Source organism: Anolis sagrei, chromosome 6, assembly GCF_037176765.1.
Source record: "Anolis sagrei isolate rAnoSag1 chromosome 6, rAnoSag1.mat, whole genome shotgun sequence".
In the NCBI taxonomy this organism is placed as follows: Eukaryota; Metazoa; Chordata; class Lepidosauria; order Squamata; family Dactyloidae; genus Anolis; species Anolis sagrei.
The window spans coordinates 93,733,307-93,751,679 of record NC_090026.1 but is presented as its reverse complement, the minus strand read 5'-3'; the positions used below and the strand labels follow the sequence as shown (position 1 = coordinate 93,751,679).

The window sequence follows — 18,373 nt, the reverse complement described above, 5'->3', positions numbered from 1 at the left end:
TTTCCAAGCCAACAACCATCAAAGGATTGCTGCTTTTAAAGCAAATCCTGGAATCAGAAGTAACACAACCTCACAACACTGTGACCCACTAGGAGGAATGGCCCCAACCCATCTACAATGCCTATCCTGCCTGTTGGTTGAAACCACATCTCTGGGTGAGGAAGGATTTATGGATTTCCTGTGATTAACCCATTTCTTCTTCCATAATGGAATTTCCTCTGACATATGTTTCTCAGTAATCAGGTTTCTCAATTGAGCCTGCATTTACTTTCTAGTAACTTATCACAAAATAAGACACTCTAAATGCATACTTTAAAAAAACACACACAAAAATGATGTTGTTCTTTCCACCCTGGGCATAGAGGTCTGAACTGATTTTCTTGCAGAAGGCTTTTGAAATTAGACCACGTATGCCAGGAAATCAGACCAAAGCCCTATAGATAGCACTGAACTAAATTACCAATAGTCTTGACTTGGCCCAGGACAGTTTCCTAAATTTCTCTTTTGGTAATATGGAAGTCTCTTAATACATTGCATGTCTTGTTTTGCTGTTTGTTCCCTTTCTTTTCTGTTTTGTAGATGCTGTGTTCACTCCTTGACTGCTTGCTGATTCCTGAAAATGTACCCCCTGATGGTCCTAGAGATCTATATGAAATATATTTTGCTTTTGCCTGTGTATGGGCATTTGGAGGAGCTCTCTTTCAAGATCAGGTAGGCAGGAAGGTGTTCACTTATATCCACGGACTTCCAGGTGTAGCCAAAGAAATAATTGCTCTAGTGCATGCTTTGTGACTTCTGCCCAGAAATCATTATTGAAATAAACTCTGTAGTGCCTATAAATAGTGCCTGTAAATGGGCTGTAAAGAAAATATAGAGATTGGCTTTGTTTTGACTGGGGGCGCAAATTAGGAAACCCCTGGTTTGTGGCAATTTAATTTGATAGTGGGTTTATTCTGCGCCACTACTTTTGGTGTCTGGACTGCACTCCAGACAGTATTCCCACAGTTTTCCTGGCTAAATTAGGGAATATCAATCCCCTCCCCAAAAGCCCCCCCCCCCAAAACAGCATTAAAAAAAACAAAAGAACTTACGCAGCCTTTGTGAGACAGCTGTAGGAGTTCTTCTGGCACATACAAATGATGTGCCAGGAGAAAGCAGGGAAGGAGGAAAATCGCTCCTACTCCCCCCTTCTTCTGGAGCATCATTTGTATACATTGAGAGAGCTCCAGCAACCATCTCATGGAGGCCGGGTAAGTTCTTTTGTTTTTTTACGCTGTTTCAGGGGGCTTTTGGTGAGGGGGTTACAGTGTCCTGGTGTTCTCCCGGGAAGTCCCGGAAGAACATCAGGATACCTACCCCAGAAAGCACGTACTTTCTGGGGTGTGTGTAGATAGGTCTCCAGGAAATCCACGTTTTTTAAACACGGATGCTCCTGGAATAACAGCGTGTCTGTAACCACCCAGGGACTCTCTGTTCAGCCATGGATATCCAACTTAGGCAAATCACACACATTCAGCCCCAGAAAACACCATTATAGGTTCACCTTGGAGTCATCCTGAATCTGAATTACTTGAAAGTGCACAACACAAATTCTAAGGCTAAATGGAAGACAAAGTGTGACTACATCTTGAAAACCACACTTTTCCTACACCTGAACCTACTGGTGAGAGACCTAATGTCAGTTGTTGTATTAGAGGTAATCCACAAAGCTCAGGATTTCAGGAATTAATCATGGGCCCACTGGGATTGCTGATAGGAAAAGCTTTAATCTAAACCTGGATTATCAGTAATACAAACGAAATATGTAACTAGAGGCCCATTATGCTACTGCTGCACAGTCACATATATAGATGCAAGGGTCTTATGTTGTGAAGAGATCAATCCTCCTGGGAAAAGGGATAGGGCTCTTTTTCTCTTTAGATGTTGGCAAGAATAATTGCTGGTTTATAATGAGGTTAAATGTGAGAGCTATATTCTAGCATCCTGGGGAAGAAGGGGAGAGTGTCTGGGTTGCTTAGCACAACTTCTTTAAATTCTTCAGGACATTATGTAATCAGTAAAATAATGAACAATTGGGATTTAAGAAAGTAATCTAAATTTATTACCTTTTAAAGCAGAATGACAGGCATTCTCCTTGGCATAAATACTTATCTGTATTGGAGCATGGAAGATGTTAATTTTAAGCAATTTTACTGTTTAGTTTGCTGCCTATGTTTCGATAGTGCATTCATTCAAGAGTTTAAATATTTTCTTTAGAAAGCATAACAAAACTATGGATTCATTTTTCTAGCTTTCCAATTATCAAGCTGAATTCAGCCGCTGGTGGCTGAAAGAGATGAAAGCTGTGAAATTTCCATCCCATGGTACAATTTTTGATTATTACCTTGACCCCAGAACTAAGAAATTCCTCCCCTGGAGTGATAAAATTATTGGTTTTGACATGGATCCAGATACACCCTTGCAGGTATTCTTCTGTTTCTATTCAAAATATACGATGGGTATATCTTTAGGTTTTATTATTTTTTCCCATGGAAGCATGCTTCTTTTAAATTATGTATTTGCCTAGGGTATTATTTTTAGATTGTGATAAAGCTACCCCCATAATGGAAGAGAGGAAACAGATAGCATTTATAAATGGAACACCAAATTTAATGTATTTTATTTACATAGGTTTCAGTGAAATAAGTTCATATATTGAATTTTACCATTTATAAATACAAAGTAATAGGCATTTTGCCATCCAGATTATTGGCAAAGTATGAAATTTCACAGAGTACTTTGCTGATTTGCCTTGTCACCAACTAGCTGTTCTAGTTGTATGCTTATGAACATGGAAGAGATTTTGGAAATTTTGAGAAATGTGGGCTTTTCACTCTGGAACTTCCTAACTCAGAAGCACTGAGAATATGGCAGTGGAGAATGCCAATGCCGTTGTGTTTGCCAAAATGACATAAAAAGTGGTGGTGAGATATTAAGGAAAGTATTAAGTGCCAAAATCCTGCTTCTAAAATGAGCATTTAGTTCAATTCTACAACCTTCATTTCACAATGTTTGTGTTCACATATAGCAGTTACATTTATGAGAGCTAAATCCAATTCCTAGTCCCAGCTACTGCAAACCCATTGTATCAGATACTGGATGGTAAATCAATATTTATATAAATTCAATTGATTCAGTGGACCTATTTTTCTGGCACCATAAGTTAAATTTATATTTTTGGCATTATCAGTTAGTTTTATAAAGTTTCCTTTTATATTACAACTCCTAGAATCTCCCAGATATATTGGCCAGTGATCATCCAGACTGGGAGATACTGGGAGTTGACTTTTTAAATAAAAACTCCAACCATCACCTAAACTACAAGGGCAAGAACAAGCCACAAGACCAAAGACAAAGATCCACCCAGCAGAAAAGTGTTCTTACCAAGCATCAAGGGAACCACTGACGGCATAGGGAAGCTGATCAAGAAACACAACTACCTACAGACTCACTAGGAAAACCCAACAAATGTGACATTCAGCAAAGGACAAGAGGGATCCCCTCACCTCTTCAGGAGTCTACCATATACCATGTAGCTGTGGACAAGTCTACATAGGGACCACCAAACACAGCATTGCCCAAACATGAATCAAAGAACATGAAAGGCACCACAGACTAATTCAACCTGAGGAGTCAGCCATAGCAGAGTACTTGATGAACCAACCTGGACACAGCATATTATTTGAGCACACAGAAATGCTGGACCACTCTAACAACTACCATGTATCAGAGAAGCCATTGAAATCCACAAGCATGTGGACAATCCAACAAAAAGGAGGAAAACATAAAAATGAATAAAAATTGGTTACCAGTCTTAAAAAACTCCAAAACTAGGACAGTAGATAAAGAATAACACTCAGAAAACAGGGTCATTCCAGACAGGAAACAATCAGAGCCAGCTAACACTTCCCAACAAAGGATTCCCCCAGGCAGGAAGTAACCAGGCTTTGAAGCTGAAAGGCCTTTCAATGCTAATCAAGGTGGCCAGTTGCAACATTCACACTTGCCTCAAGCAGACAAGAGTTCTTTCTCCCACCCTGGACATCCCACAAATATGTAAACCCCACTTGCCTGTTTTCCAACAGACCTCAACCTCTGAGGATGCCTGCCATAAATGTAGGTGAAACATCAGGAGAGAATGCTTCTGGAACGTGGCCATACAGCCCAGAAAACTCACAGCAACCCAGTGATTCCGGCCATGAAAGCCTTCGACAACACATTGACTTTTAAAATCTTTGGTTGTTTTGTTTCACACTGTTTCTAATCTTTTATCATGTTCTAATGAAATTAGCATCCTGTAGCTAGATACTTGATGAGCCCCACACGTCTAAGTGAGGGAATATTGACTTCCTTTCTTATGTTCCCAATAAGAAGCTAATTGTCCATGAGTTTTTGTCCTCCTTTTCCTCAAATCAAGATTTGTGCATTCAGATTGATTTGTGCATATACTTATTTTTTTAGTGAAATGAATATAGTTGACCCTGTGTCTAGAAATGCTTTACATATACAGCAGAGTGTTCATGTACACAGCAAAATGCATGTGCAGCAGCGTATTTCATAAAAGAAATAAGTTCTCTTTTTCACAATATTGTTGTTAAGTGATGTCAGTTGCATGTTAGCATAAATCATATTAATATCCAATGTCTTCTTTTGTACTTTGATGGTTCAGTCTGTCCTTGTTCACACATCTGAGACTACACGCTTAAGATACTTTCTGGATTTGCTCTTGAAAAAAAACAAGCCTGTGATGCTTGTTGGAAATGCTGGAGTGGGGAAAACAGTGTTAATCGGAGAATGCCTTGCTGGCCTGTCTGAGGATTTCTTGGTATCCAGAGTCCCCTTCAACTATTACACTACATCAGCAGCTCTGCAGAGTAAGTTATTCACAGTTCCCATTATATGAAGAAAATGTTTCGAAATCAACTTGCTGATTAGGTAGAATTCACTAACATTTCATGCTAGAATTCATAGCAATATAAACATGTATTTTCCAAATAACCATTTTATATTTTTTTCTGAAGGTTGATTATTTCATTCACATTAATACAGGCTCCAGTTCAGCCACATCCCTCTATTCCTATCCAACATTTTGAGCATAGAATTTTTTGCAGTTTAAAAGTCAACAATGGATTAGGGGATACACATGAACTGTTTGTCCAGGGGTGTGAAACCCATTTTCACTTAACCTTATGGTTGTCTTCAAAAGGCCATTAGCAATTGTAAGACTGTATACAGTGTTGCCCTTGCATGGAAAGTCTTGTAAGCTACATGAAATGACATGGCAGGCCAAATTTGGCCCATGAGCCTTGCATTTGATATGTGTACATTACATGTTGCCTCGCTACTTCGCTGTTTGCTTTTAGCGGACTCGCTGTTTTGGGGTTTTTTGAAAATATAAATATAAAATATTACATCCAGTAGAGGCCAGGGACCCCATAAGTATGGTGGCCTGAGGTGCAGTGGGGAAGGCCTGCCTCTCTGGTCTCCACAGACCCTGGAAGTGCAGCGGCCTGAGGTGCGACGGGGAAAGCTTGCCTCCCTGGCCTGCTGCTGCCTATGTGACTCCAGAGGCTCTGCAGGGGTCTGTGGAGGCCAGGGAGGCAGGCAGGCGCCCTTGGGATGGTCCAGGAGGTGGTTAAGGAAGCACAGGTAAGAAAATAATACATAAAATAATGTATAAATATTAAAATTAATATGGCATCCCTACTTCACGGATTTTCACATTGCGGGTGGTCCTGGAACGGAACCCCCACAATAAGTAAGGGAACACTGTAATCCTTAGAATCCAGGTCAGATCCCCCACCAGTGGCACCATTGCAAATTTTGTGTCTGATGTATAGATGAGGAAAGGGTCCATTGGTTTCCCTAGTTCCAGATGTCCCCAGCATGGACCGTTGTTGTGATTAGTAAGTGTCTGTTATGATTGGAGCGAACACTGGGAGCTGCCCCATATACCTCCCTAACAGAGTACTGGGTGTTGAATTGCACCAATGCCTTCTTTGTATACATTATTTTTATTTGCATATAATAAATAAACGTATTAATCAGTTTATTTCACACATTCTGAAGATATGTATGATGGGGCCTCGAGATCAGTGAGGGTTGCATTCCAGGACCCCCCTCAGGTGCCCAAAAAGTGGATGATCACATCCCATATTGTTTACTGGAAGTGACGTGTGTGTGGACACTTCAGTATGTCTGCATTCACATGTAAAGGCAGTGGCAATCTGCATTTGATGGAAGTCACAGATCTGGATCCCACAAGTCCAGAGGGTCCACTGTATACATCTCTTTTCCTGCCTATATCCACTCTGAAACTACTTAGAAATTATTTCAAAGGATTAAATGTGTGCAATAACTTCTAAAGATCTTCAGAGTCAGAAAAGTGAAAATGAATTCTTCTGACAGAGATATTGTTCACCTTACGCCTTCATATAGTTCATGTATATATTTAAAAAGCTTCTCCTGTATCTTTTTATTCCCAATATTACACCCATTGGGCAAAGCTAAAAAGCGTTGCCGCAGCAAGCAGTGCAAACAGGTTAATACCATTTTTGAGAACTATAATTCAGGCTTTAATACAGTAAAACCTGCCAGTAAGGTCAGTGAACTCACTTGATTTACCTGCTGTTTTAATAAGATTATTACAGCACAATAAGTATGCTATGTATTAAAACATCATGTACCCAATTTTAGCATTAGGACAACGATAACTCTGTATAAAGCTTATGAAATGTTCCTCTCTAAGAAAATCATTGCCCTGATTTCAATCAGAGATTGTATTATACAATGTTATTTATTTTCGAGTGAACCAAGGAGAGAAGAAAAAATAAAGTTTAAAGCAGCCCTTACAATTAGGAGCTAAATAATTTTGATAATTCTTTCATTAGAAAGACTGGGAAATTAAGATCTCCAAAGTTCTCCCTTCCTAAACTCTAAACCAGTGGTTCCCAACCTCTGAGTCTCTAGATGTTTGGCCTTCAACTCCCAGAAATCCTAACAGCTGGTAAACTGGCTGGGATTTGTAAGCCAAGACATCTGAGGACCCACAAGTTGAGAACCACAGCTGTAAACCATCTTGGAGAACAATCCATCAGACATTTTATTTCAATGAGGCTTAAATACAACTCTATGAAATTAGAAGTCTTTGCAGTGTTTCTCCATGATAATGCGTAATCATGAACAAATATTAACGAATGCATTTCAGGAATTCTTGAGAAAGCCCTGGAGAAAAAAGCGGGTCGTAACTATGGTCCAGTGGGAAACAAGAAACTAGTTTATTTTATTGATGATATGAATTTGCCAGAAGTGGATGCTTATGGAACAGTTCAGCCTCACACACTGATTCGTCAGCATATAGATTATGGACATTGGTAAGTGATTTTTCTTGTTGTGTCACAGTTGAATCTGAGCTTTTTATTATGGAAGTGTATTTAAAAGTACTTGTTTTAATACTTCTGGCAAGATGTTAATGTGCATTTGAAATGACTGATATTTTTTCCAAGTTATCCATTTGTCTGGATAATTCTCAATTTATCCTATGACAATATTTTATTTATGGGAATTAAACATCATTTCTGGCTTTGCTTTGCTCCAAGTTCTTTGACTAGAACTCAGAGCAATGGCTTCAAACTATAAGAAAGGAGATTCCATCTGAACATTAGGAAGAACTTCCTGACTGTGAGAGCTGTTTAGCAGTGGAACTCTCTACCCCAGAGTATGGTGGAGGTTCCTTCTTTGGAGGTTTTTAAGCAGAGGCTGGATGGCCATCTGCCGGGGGTGCTTTGAATGCAATTTTCCTGCTTCTTGGCAGGGGGTTGGACTGGATGGCCCATGAGGTCTCTTCCAACTCTGTGATTCTATGCTTTCACTGTATTTGAGGTTGGATGTTGCATCTATTGCCTGAGGTCAACTAGATATATAAGTGTTGTGATCATCACAACCATAACGCTATCTGCAATAATGTCTTGGGGAAAAAAACTGTCTCCCTAGGTATGATAGACAGACATCAACTCTAAAAGAAATCCATAATTGCCAGTATGTTGCCTGTATGAACCCAACAGTTGGCAGCTTCACCATCAACCCCCGACTTCAAGTAAGTTTCCAAATGCCATCTCGCAGTAACCCAAATATCTCTATGTTACAGTTATATAATCAGTGATAAAAGACTATTCTCTCATTGCAGTAGATTTGTCAAATGGTTTAGACAAGTGCTTTGTGATGCATGCATAAAATTGACAGTAATACTACTAAGGATTTAGATTGTTATGTAAAATCATGATTTATAGTTCATGATGTTGTGTCTTTCTAAATTTGGTGGTGTCTGAAGTGCACAAAACTGACACACTTTCTAATTCTCGATTATATTTTAAAAAATTTTCTGAAGAAACTATGTTCTGTCCTGCATAAACCTGAGATAAATAATTGCAAGAACATATTCTGTAATGTTGAAAGTGTAGCCATTAATTGTCCCTCTTACTTCCAGGGGGAGAGTATAGAAATGAAGTAGTCTTATTTTCCATGCATCCCAGGATCTCTATTTAATCTGACTACAGGCTTTTTAAATCATACAATAGACAACCTTACAGATTTTCTCACTCATGCATTCCATTATACGTCCATAAAACCATTTGACCAGGTGCAGCTGTAAAAAAAAAAAAAAACAAGTTCAACTCCTCTATATCAGTTAGATCTTTTTCAGAGTGAAACTGGTGGAAATAAAGGAGTTGCTTTTACCTATGCATCTAGATCACTGCTTCTTCAACTGTGGGTCACAAACAGGATCTCCTTAACTCAATGTTAGTGTCTCGAAAAATTTGACAACAGTAGAATGTTTTCAGATGCAACCTAGTGGCTATTTTAGACATTTACACAACTCCATTGCACAATGTTTTCAGTGGACTAGGCAGACAATGCTTCAGCTTTATAAAAAGGAAAATCAGCCTGTTTAGCAAGCCTTGCAAATTATAATCTGTTATCAGTAAATATTTTATTTTTATTCTTACCTTATATACCTGGGGTCACATATACATTTCTCAGGCCAAAGAAAGGGGGTTGCGAGTGGAAAAATTTAAGAAGCACTGATCTAGATAACAATTTAAGATAACATTGCCCTCTGGAAAATTATATACGCAAGAATTTAAATTTGACAAAGAACTCTTGTGATCTTTCAAGGACCCTAAGGCTAGGCGTTGGCCTTAGTTGGAGGCCAAACCATCAGATGAGGTGGCCCTGGACACAGAATATTGCAGTAACAGCATAGCTCAAAATGAAAAACTCAGCAAAACAATACAAGCCATGGGTGAGATGTTAGCCATGGAAAAAATGAGTTAATTTGGCCAATTACAGCAGACAAACTGAATCTGTAATTCTTATTTTGTGCCAGCAATATCAGTTAGATCTTTTTCATTTTTTTTTCAGTTGAGTGGGATTCCTGAGTGAAACTGGTGAATGGAAATGAAGGTCTTGTATCTGCTTATGCGTGTAGATAACAACTTAGGATAACATTTCCCTCTAAAAATAATGTACACAAGCATTTCAGTCTGAGACAAAGAACTTTTGTGGTCTTTCAATTTCAACCAAACCCTGATAGCTATATTCCCTCTCTATTATCAGATCATTTTATTTCAGAATGGCACTCTTTGGTTCTCAGAAAGATTGAAGCAATTAGGCTTTCTTTGGAAGCACTCTAAATGCTTCCAAAAGTGGAAGCCAACAAGTCAGTCAAGAGCAGACTTTTGGATCTTGACTTTCATAATCTGACTCGTGCAGCAAAGACACAAGGCTGAGTTTTGGCTCTGGTTCCAGACTGGGTAGACCTTACTCAAACTGTCTAGTTTTTGTGTAGAAATGTGTTTGCTGTTTCTTGATCTTACACAAATTTGGAAAAAATAGTAAAAGACTTGAGAATACTGATGCTGTGTGTGTTATTTACCTTTACTCACATTGCTGTTTATTCATTGTATGTTTATCTTTGATAACTATGTATTACTACAGTAATAATACGTTATCAATGCTAAAATTATTTTCCTTTATGTCTCAGAGGCATTTTGCAGTGTTTGCAATGAATTTCCCATCTGCTGATGCTCTGAATACCATCTATAGCAAGATCTTTGACTTCCATTTTCAACGTCAAGGCTTTAATCCATCAGTGCTAAAACATGGGCCTGCCATGATTCAAGCAGCAATATGGCTTCACCAGATAATGGTTCAGAATTTTCTTCCCACAGCTGTTAAATTCCATTATATTTTCAACCTTCGAGACCTCTCCAACATCTTCCAGGTTTTGTGTTGCTTCCAAAAATTTAAGCTAGCTAATAAACTGGGAGTCGGGATAGCAAAGTTTAGTATTGAAACTAATAAACATTTTATCTACAGAAAGAAATTTCTATCTGAGTCTGTGTGTATATGTATGTGCTCTTAAATTGATGTACCCTTTTGGATGGGGAAGGCATGACACAGTTATTAAGGCAACTCTGGACATCCTAGAGTAGGCAGAAAGCTTCTTCTTCACCTCATGACCTTGATGAGTATTGCTTTTTTTAAAGCAGTGCTGCTTAAGCAGTGAAAAGGGGATGCATAACCCATGATTTAGCTTAAAAATTAGGGTTTTGAATAAGCTTTCGTGATATCCAGCACTTTTAACGAGGCAGAAGGAAAATGAAGAGCATATAATTGACCACAAAATCCTGTATTATGTTGCATTATAACAGTAAAGTATAATATCAAAACTTCATTTTAGCCTTCAACTTTTCAGAGCCAATTTGTCAGTGTTCTATCTCAGCCCTAGCAATACTGACTAATGTGGATGGGGGGAGCAGGGGAGGGAATATCATATGCAAAGTAACTTTCTTTCACTGCAGAACAATCATTCCCAACATGCTTGGGACTTGTACAAGAATGCTTAGCAATCTAAAGGTATGTTTTTTAACCCTGACACATTTCATTTTAGAAATTCTCAGTAGTATCCCATGCACTTTGATTTGGGTGCAAACCATGTATTCATCTGCAATGCTGGAGATAAATTTCCCAGCCCAAAAATGTTGCAAAACAATTGAAGGATTATAATATTGTTTTATAGGCCCCCCCTGGTGGCACAGTTGATTAAACCACTGAGCTGCTGAACTTGCTGATTGAAAGGTTGGCAGTTCAAATCTGGGGAGTGGGGTGAGCTCCGACTGTTAGGCCCAGCTCCTGCCAACCTAGCAGTTCGAAAAAATGCAAATGTGAGTAGATCAATAGGTTACCGCTTCTGCAGGAAGGTAAAGGCCCTCCATGCAGTCATGCTGGCCACATGACCTTGGCGATGTCTACAGACAATGCTGGCTCTTCAGCTTAAAAATGGAAATGAGCACCACCCCTCAGAGACGGACACAACTAGTCAGGGGAAACCTTTACCTGTACTAATCTTGTATTGCAGGACAGTGTAAGTTAGACAAATTAATTTTCTGTGAGCAGGTCCCTTCTCATAAAAGATGGATCCTGAGGCCATCTCTGTCTTTATTCTAAGTCCAGTCCTCATGAATTGTGCTATAATGACCTTTTAAATTTATTTTTAAGTATTCTTTTTGATTCATTTATAGGGAATTTTGTTTGCTAAACAAGAATGCCTGAAACATCCTAATGATCTTATACGTCTGTGGCTTCATGAGTCTTCGCGTGTCTATGGTGATAAATTGGTGGAAGAAAAAGACTGTACCCTCTTTCATAAAAAGTTGATTGACACTGCACACAGATACTTTGAGGTAGAGTTGTAGATCAGTAGGGCACTTACACATAAAGGAATAAGGGCATTGAGGCTGGTGGTTCTCATGTCAATCAGATGGTAAATGTGCTCCAGGTTGTACAGTGAACATTTCAGAACTAATCTGAACTTTTCAGACTAAAATACCAGAAGCCAGGTCCGCTGATTTGGGAGGCATGTGCTGACTTTACTTGAAGGGGGATTTCACCCATCCACAGTTTTGTCACTGCAAGTGACCCTCTCCCATACATTCCCATAATCAGAGGAAACCTTTTATTAATGCTTCTTCATAATGTTATCTTCATGCAACATTTTTTGTTCCAAATCAGAATTGACCTGGGCTTGGAAGTAGCCCATTGAGTTTGTGAGGGAATAAAAAATGATGAACAATTGACTTTCTACAAATATGCTTCCATTGATAGACTATAGTTCACATGAAAACCATCCTATATCTCAGGAATTCACTTAGCAACCACCAAACCTAGCCATGTAAACATCATTGACAGTATATCTAAGATAAATAGTATGTATTTCCAAGTATATATATCATGTAGTTTAATTTCTAGGTTTTTTTTTGTTTGTTTTGTTTTGTTTTTTTTACATTGCCAACTTTCCAGGATGTGGAAGATCAAATTCTTCTCCAGCAACCACTTATTTACTGTCATTTTGCAAATGGTGTAACGGACCCTCATTACATGCCTGTGAAAGATTGGGAAGTGCTCAGAAAGATACTTATGGAAACTCAAGAAAATTACAATGAACTGAATGCATCTATGAACTTAGTTTTATTTGAAGATGCCATACAACATGTGTAAGTAGATGTCTCAGCGTGACTTGGATAAGAGCTCCACATAGTTGTACATATTACACATTTGTTTTGGAACCATATATTTTCATAAGTAAATAAAGGACCAAGGTAAAAAGTACCACTTTTATGCAGGATTCTTTGTGCACCATGTATTTAGAGAATGATATGTGACACTACAAATCCCCGATTCAAATCATGACACATGCATAAACTCACCAGATGGTTCCATATGTTAGATTGATACGCCCATTTGCAATACAGAAATAGAAACACTAGTTTCCTTTCCATCTCTGCAAGAAGTTGATCAGTTTTCCACCTGTTATGAGGGTGATGTATCCAAATTATAATTAATATAATTATAGGCTCATAGAATGGTCCAACCATCATGGCCAATGGCCATTTTGGCTGAGAGATACTCGGAGTTGTTAAGAAGTAACTTTTCTTGTAATAGTGCTTTATATTTCTATTCAAGGGTGAGAGCCAGCATGGTATAGTGCAGTGGTTCTCAACCTGTGGTTCCCAGATGTTTCGGCCTACAACTCCCAGAACATCTGGGGACCTAGAGGTTGAGAACCAATGGTATAGTGGTTTGAATGTTGAACTTCAAGTATAAGCGACCAGAGTTTGAATCCTTGCTCAGCCATTTCAACTCTCTCGGTAACTTTAGGCAAGTCACACACACACTTAGCAATGGAAATCCCACTGAAAGAGTCTTGAGAGGTTTGCCTTTAGGTCACAATAAATCAGGAATGAAGACTGCAACAAAACATTGTTTAGATTATTATTTTGCTGTCTTTCTCTGAAGCTGTACATTGTGTCCTCTTTTTCATTATCAGGTGTCGTATCAGTCGAATCTTGGAGTCACCCCGTGGTTATGGACTTTTGATTGGGGTTGGTGGCAGTGGGAAACAAAGCTTGTCAAGACTGGCTGCATACATTGGCTCTCTTGAAGTATTTCAGATTACCTTGAAGAAAGATTACTCAGTTCAAGATCTAAGGGTAAACACATTATTGTACAGTTGGCTAAAAGATGGCTGTGTTTGGAATGATGCTGTTTGGAATGAAATAAATATGGTTTGCATCCTTTGCGTGCAGAAAGAAGGGAGGTATCACTTTTGTCTTTTGGTTTGCTCCACCAGAACATTCACCTTCACTTTTGGGAAACTAGAGGCTATCCCCGCCCCGAGTTACAAACATCAAACTTACAAATTACTCAGGGAGTGAGAGAAATCTACCCCTTGGAAAGGAAATTCACACCTGAAAAAGTTAGCATGGGGAAAAGGTGTCTCAACTGAAGCTTTCTCACCAATCATTGTTTCCACAACAAGCCAAAATGTTCAAAATTCAATTATTGAAGGACCAGAAAGTGAAGTGAAATCTCCTGAACAGGGGCACAGAAAGCAAAACTACACCACAGAGGTGTTAACCTTCCCTATACTATCTAAAGATAGATAGATATTTGAAAAGAGTTACCCTTAAAAATGTGTCTATTCTGACTTACAAACAAATACAATTTAATAACAAACTTACAGAACCTATATTGTTCACTACTTGGGGACTGCTGTACATCCAAATCCCTCTGTCTCACTCAGGCCCCTTCCACACAGCTAAATAAAATACCACATTTTCTGCTTTGAACTGGAATATATGGCAGTGTGGACTCAGATTACCCAGTTCAAAGCAGATATTGTGGGATTTTCTGCCTTGATATTCTGGGTTATATGGCTGTGTGGAAGGGCCCTCATTCTCAGGGATTGCGAAAACTTATAGTTTACCTTTTTATTTACTTTATATATACCCTGCCTTTCTTACCTCAAAGGGAACTCAAGGCGGGTTAAAGCTTCCAGCACAAATTTAATGCCATATCATAGACATAACATATAGCCTTAAAATACATTCAATTTCAGTTAAGGCCTTGAAGACAGATTAAGTTAGGTCACAACTTTGGAGACCATATTTTTATTGACACTCCAGTCTATCTGATTTGTATTTAGAAAAAAACCTGTATGGCATCAGGGTTTGTTTGTATGTGTGATCGTTAATGTGGTTTTATTATTTATTTACAGCATTTCTACCCCACCTTTCTCTACCCCGGAGGGGACTCAAGGCGGCTTACAAATAGGCAACCATATGAAGCCGTCAGACATGTACAATTACAAATACATAAATAGAGCTATAAAATACATTAAAACAGTTTAAAACATATAAAACAATACATTAGCAGTTAATCACATGATCCTTAAATGTATGCGTGTCCTTTCCCTGTATATGAATATGCAAGAAAAAGCACACACAGTAAAAGAATAAAAAATCCAAATAGGTAAGATAAAAGAAGTCCCAAAAGCCAGAGAGAAATCTCCAATGCAAAGGTTAAAGCATGAACATAAATCCAAAGAGCAGGGTATAATCATGAACTTGATTAGTCCAAAAGACAAGGAATAAAACATCAACTTGAGTAATCGAAGAATCAAAGAACAATACATGAACTTGCATTCATGGTAAAATCCCAAAGACTTAAAGCAAAACTTGACCAGGCAAAACTACTACCAAGGCAGTAGTTTCTTGCTCTATCTGCTACATTGCTTGATCTGAGAACCAAAAGCTATTCTTTCCCTAATTAAGGACAGCAATGCATGAAAGCAGTCCTTCGGCCTTGAGCGGTCTCTCTCGGACTCACTTTCCCATAGCCTGGCTTGCACCTGGAATCTTTCCCCCACAGAATCAGCCTTGATCCTCTATCTAACCTCCCTTCCTCCCTTTTCTGCCTGTCAGTTTGTAAAACAGTTTCGTTTTCACAAAGAGAATCACCCAAATCCCCCTCCGTTCTCCCAACCGGGGAATCACCATCCTGTTCTAACATCCCCTCTGTCTGAGCATCTCCTGGAGCATCAGGCCCTGCAGGCCCTGCACCCCCAAACCCCTCATCATCCTCCTCAGCTGGCTGATCTACACCAAACCTCTCATCCTCTTCCAGCCAAGCTATGACAAATACATTGCTTTGAAGACATTTCAAGATGGTTCCACCCAGACTGAGGAATTCTTGAACAGTTTAGCAGCCACTAAATCGCAGTTTACTGAATACCAGGGAAGATTTTCCTTCTGTCAGTTCACTGCTTTTTCATTCTCACTCAGTAATCTTATAAGGCCTCCATTCTCTTTCCCTGTTACCTGTAAAAAGAAAGAGAAAAGAAAGAAAATAAGCACAGGCTTTTAAATAATACTCTGGAGAGCGTTGAGTCATGTTACAGAAGTAAATAAGAAGAGAAGATGCAAAATTGCTTTTCTCAATGGACATGTACTTTCACACGGCTTATTCTTGTACCTCTTCTTGTTTCAACATTTTAATGTAACATGAATAATCGCCTCTTTTTTATACAGGTAGATCTTGCCAATCTGTATATCAAGACAGGAGCCAAGAATGTTCCCACTGTGTTTATACTGACAGATGCTCAAGTTCCAGATGAACGCTTTCTTGTGCTGATTAATGACTTGTTGGCATCAGGTGATTAGACCTACACATTCCTCAAAAGATCCTCCCAATGACAAATTATCTGCTGTTTCAATGAACTTTTAAAAGGGGGTGATTTGTCTTTGAGATGTTTTCCAGTGTGGTCAGGCTAGGACGTTCTTTGGGAGAAAAGTGTATATTCACCCTGCTTATTTTTGTGCCATGCCCAGTTTGCTTAAAACAATGTTCTTCCTGAAAAGCTAATATCAAGGTCAATATCAAGCATTGGTATAAACTCAGTTCTTTTGTATTGGTTCACATCTTCTTATCCAGTTGTACTGATGGATTCCAACATGGAAGCCAAGGATGGTGGGGAAAGAATACCCAGTATCAACATATCTAGCTAGCTAGCTAGCTAGTTATCTGTTAGTGATCTATTAAATAATATTATAAATTGGAGAATCAAATATAGACAGTGAATTAGCTAGACCAGGCATGGGCAAACTTTGGCCCTTCGGGTGTTTTGGACTTTAACTCCCACAATTGTTAGACTCATAAAATGGAGAATTTTGTTTTAATATCATTGATACCATTACAGGAAGCTGTATTTTTGAAGACATAATGGTGGCCACAACTGTAATTTGTGGTTTATTGTTGTGAAAGACGTTATTATATTTTTAGTTGATATTTGGGATAAGGGATCATTTCAGTTGCCAGAGGAGGACAACTAAAATAATCAAAGGTCTGGAGCCCATGCCCTATGAGGAGTGGCTTGAAAAACTGGGTATGTTTAGCCTGCAGAAGAGAAGGTTGAGGGGAAACATGATAGCTATGTATAAATATGTGAAAGGGTGTCATAAGGAAGAGGGAGCAGGCTTATTTTCTGGGTTCAAATGGATTCAAATAACAGGAAAGGAGATTCCACCTGAATATCAACTCTGACAGTGAGAGATGTTCAACTGTGGAACTCTCAGCCTTAGTGTGGTGGAAGCTTCTTCCTTGGAAACCTTTAAACAGAGGCTGTGTGGCCATCTGTCAGGATGCTTTGATTGTGCATTTTCTGCATGGCAGGGGGTTAGTCTAGATGGCCCATACAGTCTCTTCCAACTCTATGACTCTGTGAATGCTCGCTTTGCAATATTATTTTGGAGTGTGTTAATGAAACACTGCCAAGGCAGCGTGTGCTAACTCAGAACTGTTTCTCAGAGACAAACTTAATTTCTGCCATTCAGAATCAGCCCAAATGACAAATCTACTAGATTTACAGTCAAAATAATAAAGTTGACTTTGGCTTTTTTTCTATTTAATTCGTAATTGTGGGGAATGTTTTTGCATATGCAGGAGATGTTCCAGATCTATTCACGGATGAAGATATGGATGGCATAATTACAGGAATTAGGAGCGAAATACGAGGACTTGGTCTTGTTGATTCCAGGGAGAACTGTTGGAGATTCTTTTTGGATCGAGTACGGCTGCAGCTAAAAGTAAGAAGCAGTATATCTGGAGTTATAGAGTTGTCAATTTAAATTTATCTTGCTGGATTATTTTATGCATGGACACTAAAGGTATTAACAAACATGTAAGACTTCCTTCTGTCTCTAGCACACTGGGAATTGTCTTTTTGGGTCTGAAATATTTTAAACTAACAGTTTCACTAGCACGTTTCACTAAATAATGCATTCAACACACCAGCAAGCTGCTGAACTGCATATACCAAACAGACATTAATTATATCAAGACCAAATTTTTCTGGAACTTTAAATTCTGGATAGGCATTTCTACACTGTAACTTCTTTGTTTTAGGGTAAATATCTTTTGCTTTTCTGACATACATTCTAGATTTATAGATCTAGCTCTCCAGATTTAGTTTTCCTTTATCTCCATTTTGTCACTATACTTATTGAGCTCTAATTCCCAGAAAGGAGCACAGTATATTTCAGATGAAAGTCTTACCAGTAATAAAGTTTTTGTACAATTATAATGAACACTCTTGTTTGCTTATTGTTATCATAGATACACTGTCTCCCATACCAAAAGTTACAACATTGTTTTGGTCAAGTTGTGCTCCTATCTGTGCCATTTTCTAAAACTAAAAGAAATGTCTATAGAACATCACCGGTCCCATTTGAGGACTGTGGTTTGAATCCTATTGGTTGTCCAACCAAATTAGACCACAAAATCAGTTATTCAATGGTGAATAAACTTTTGTATTAATCCCATTGATTCAATGAGTCTACTCTAGTTAGGGCAGGGGTTCTCAACCTGTGGGTCTCCAGATGTTTTTGCCTTCAACTTCCAGAAATCCTAACAGCTGGTAAACTGGCTGGGATTTCTG

At 38.7% G+C, this 18,373-nt stretch overlaps 1 protein-coding gene across 1 annotated transcript in view; it reads left to right on the top strand.

Moving 5' to 3' along the window:
- DNAH11 (dynein axonemal heavy chain 11) overlaps positions 1–18,373 on the top strand; it is a 180,998-nt gene that overhangs the window by 87,181 nt on the left and 75,444 nt on the right. The window contains exons 44-54 of the mRNA XM_060782106.2: positions 580–711; positions 2,291–2,464; positions 4,709–4,913; positions 7,247–7,412; positions 8,032–8,134; positions 10,082–10,321; positions 11,622–11,783; positions 12,400–12,593; positions 13,427–13,589; positions 15,969–16,092; positions 17,380–17,522. Of these exons, the coding sequence (XP_060638089.2) occupies positions 580–711; positions 2,291–2,464; positions 4,709–4,913; positions 7,247–7,412; positions 8,032–8,134; positions 10,082–10,321; positions 11,622–11,783; positions 12,400–12,593; positions 13,427–13,589; positions 15,969–16,092; positions 17,380–17,522 (1,806 nt within the window). The remainder of the gene's footprint in view (positions 1–579; positions 712–2,290; positions 2,465–4,708; positions 4,914–7,246; positions 7,413–8,031; positions 8,135–10,081; positions 10,322–11,621; positions 11,784–12,399; positions 12,594–13,426; positions 13,590–15,968; positions 16,093–17,379; positions 17,523–18,373) is intronic.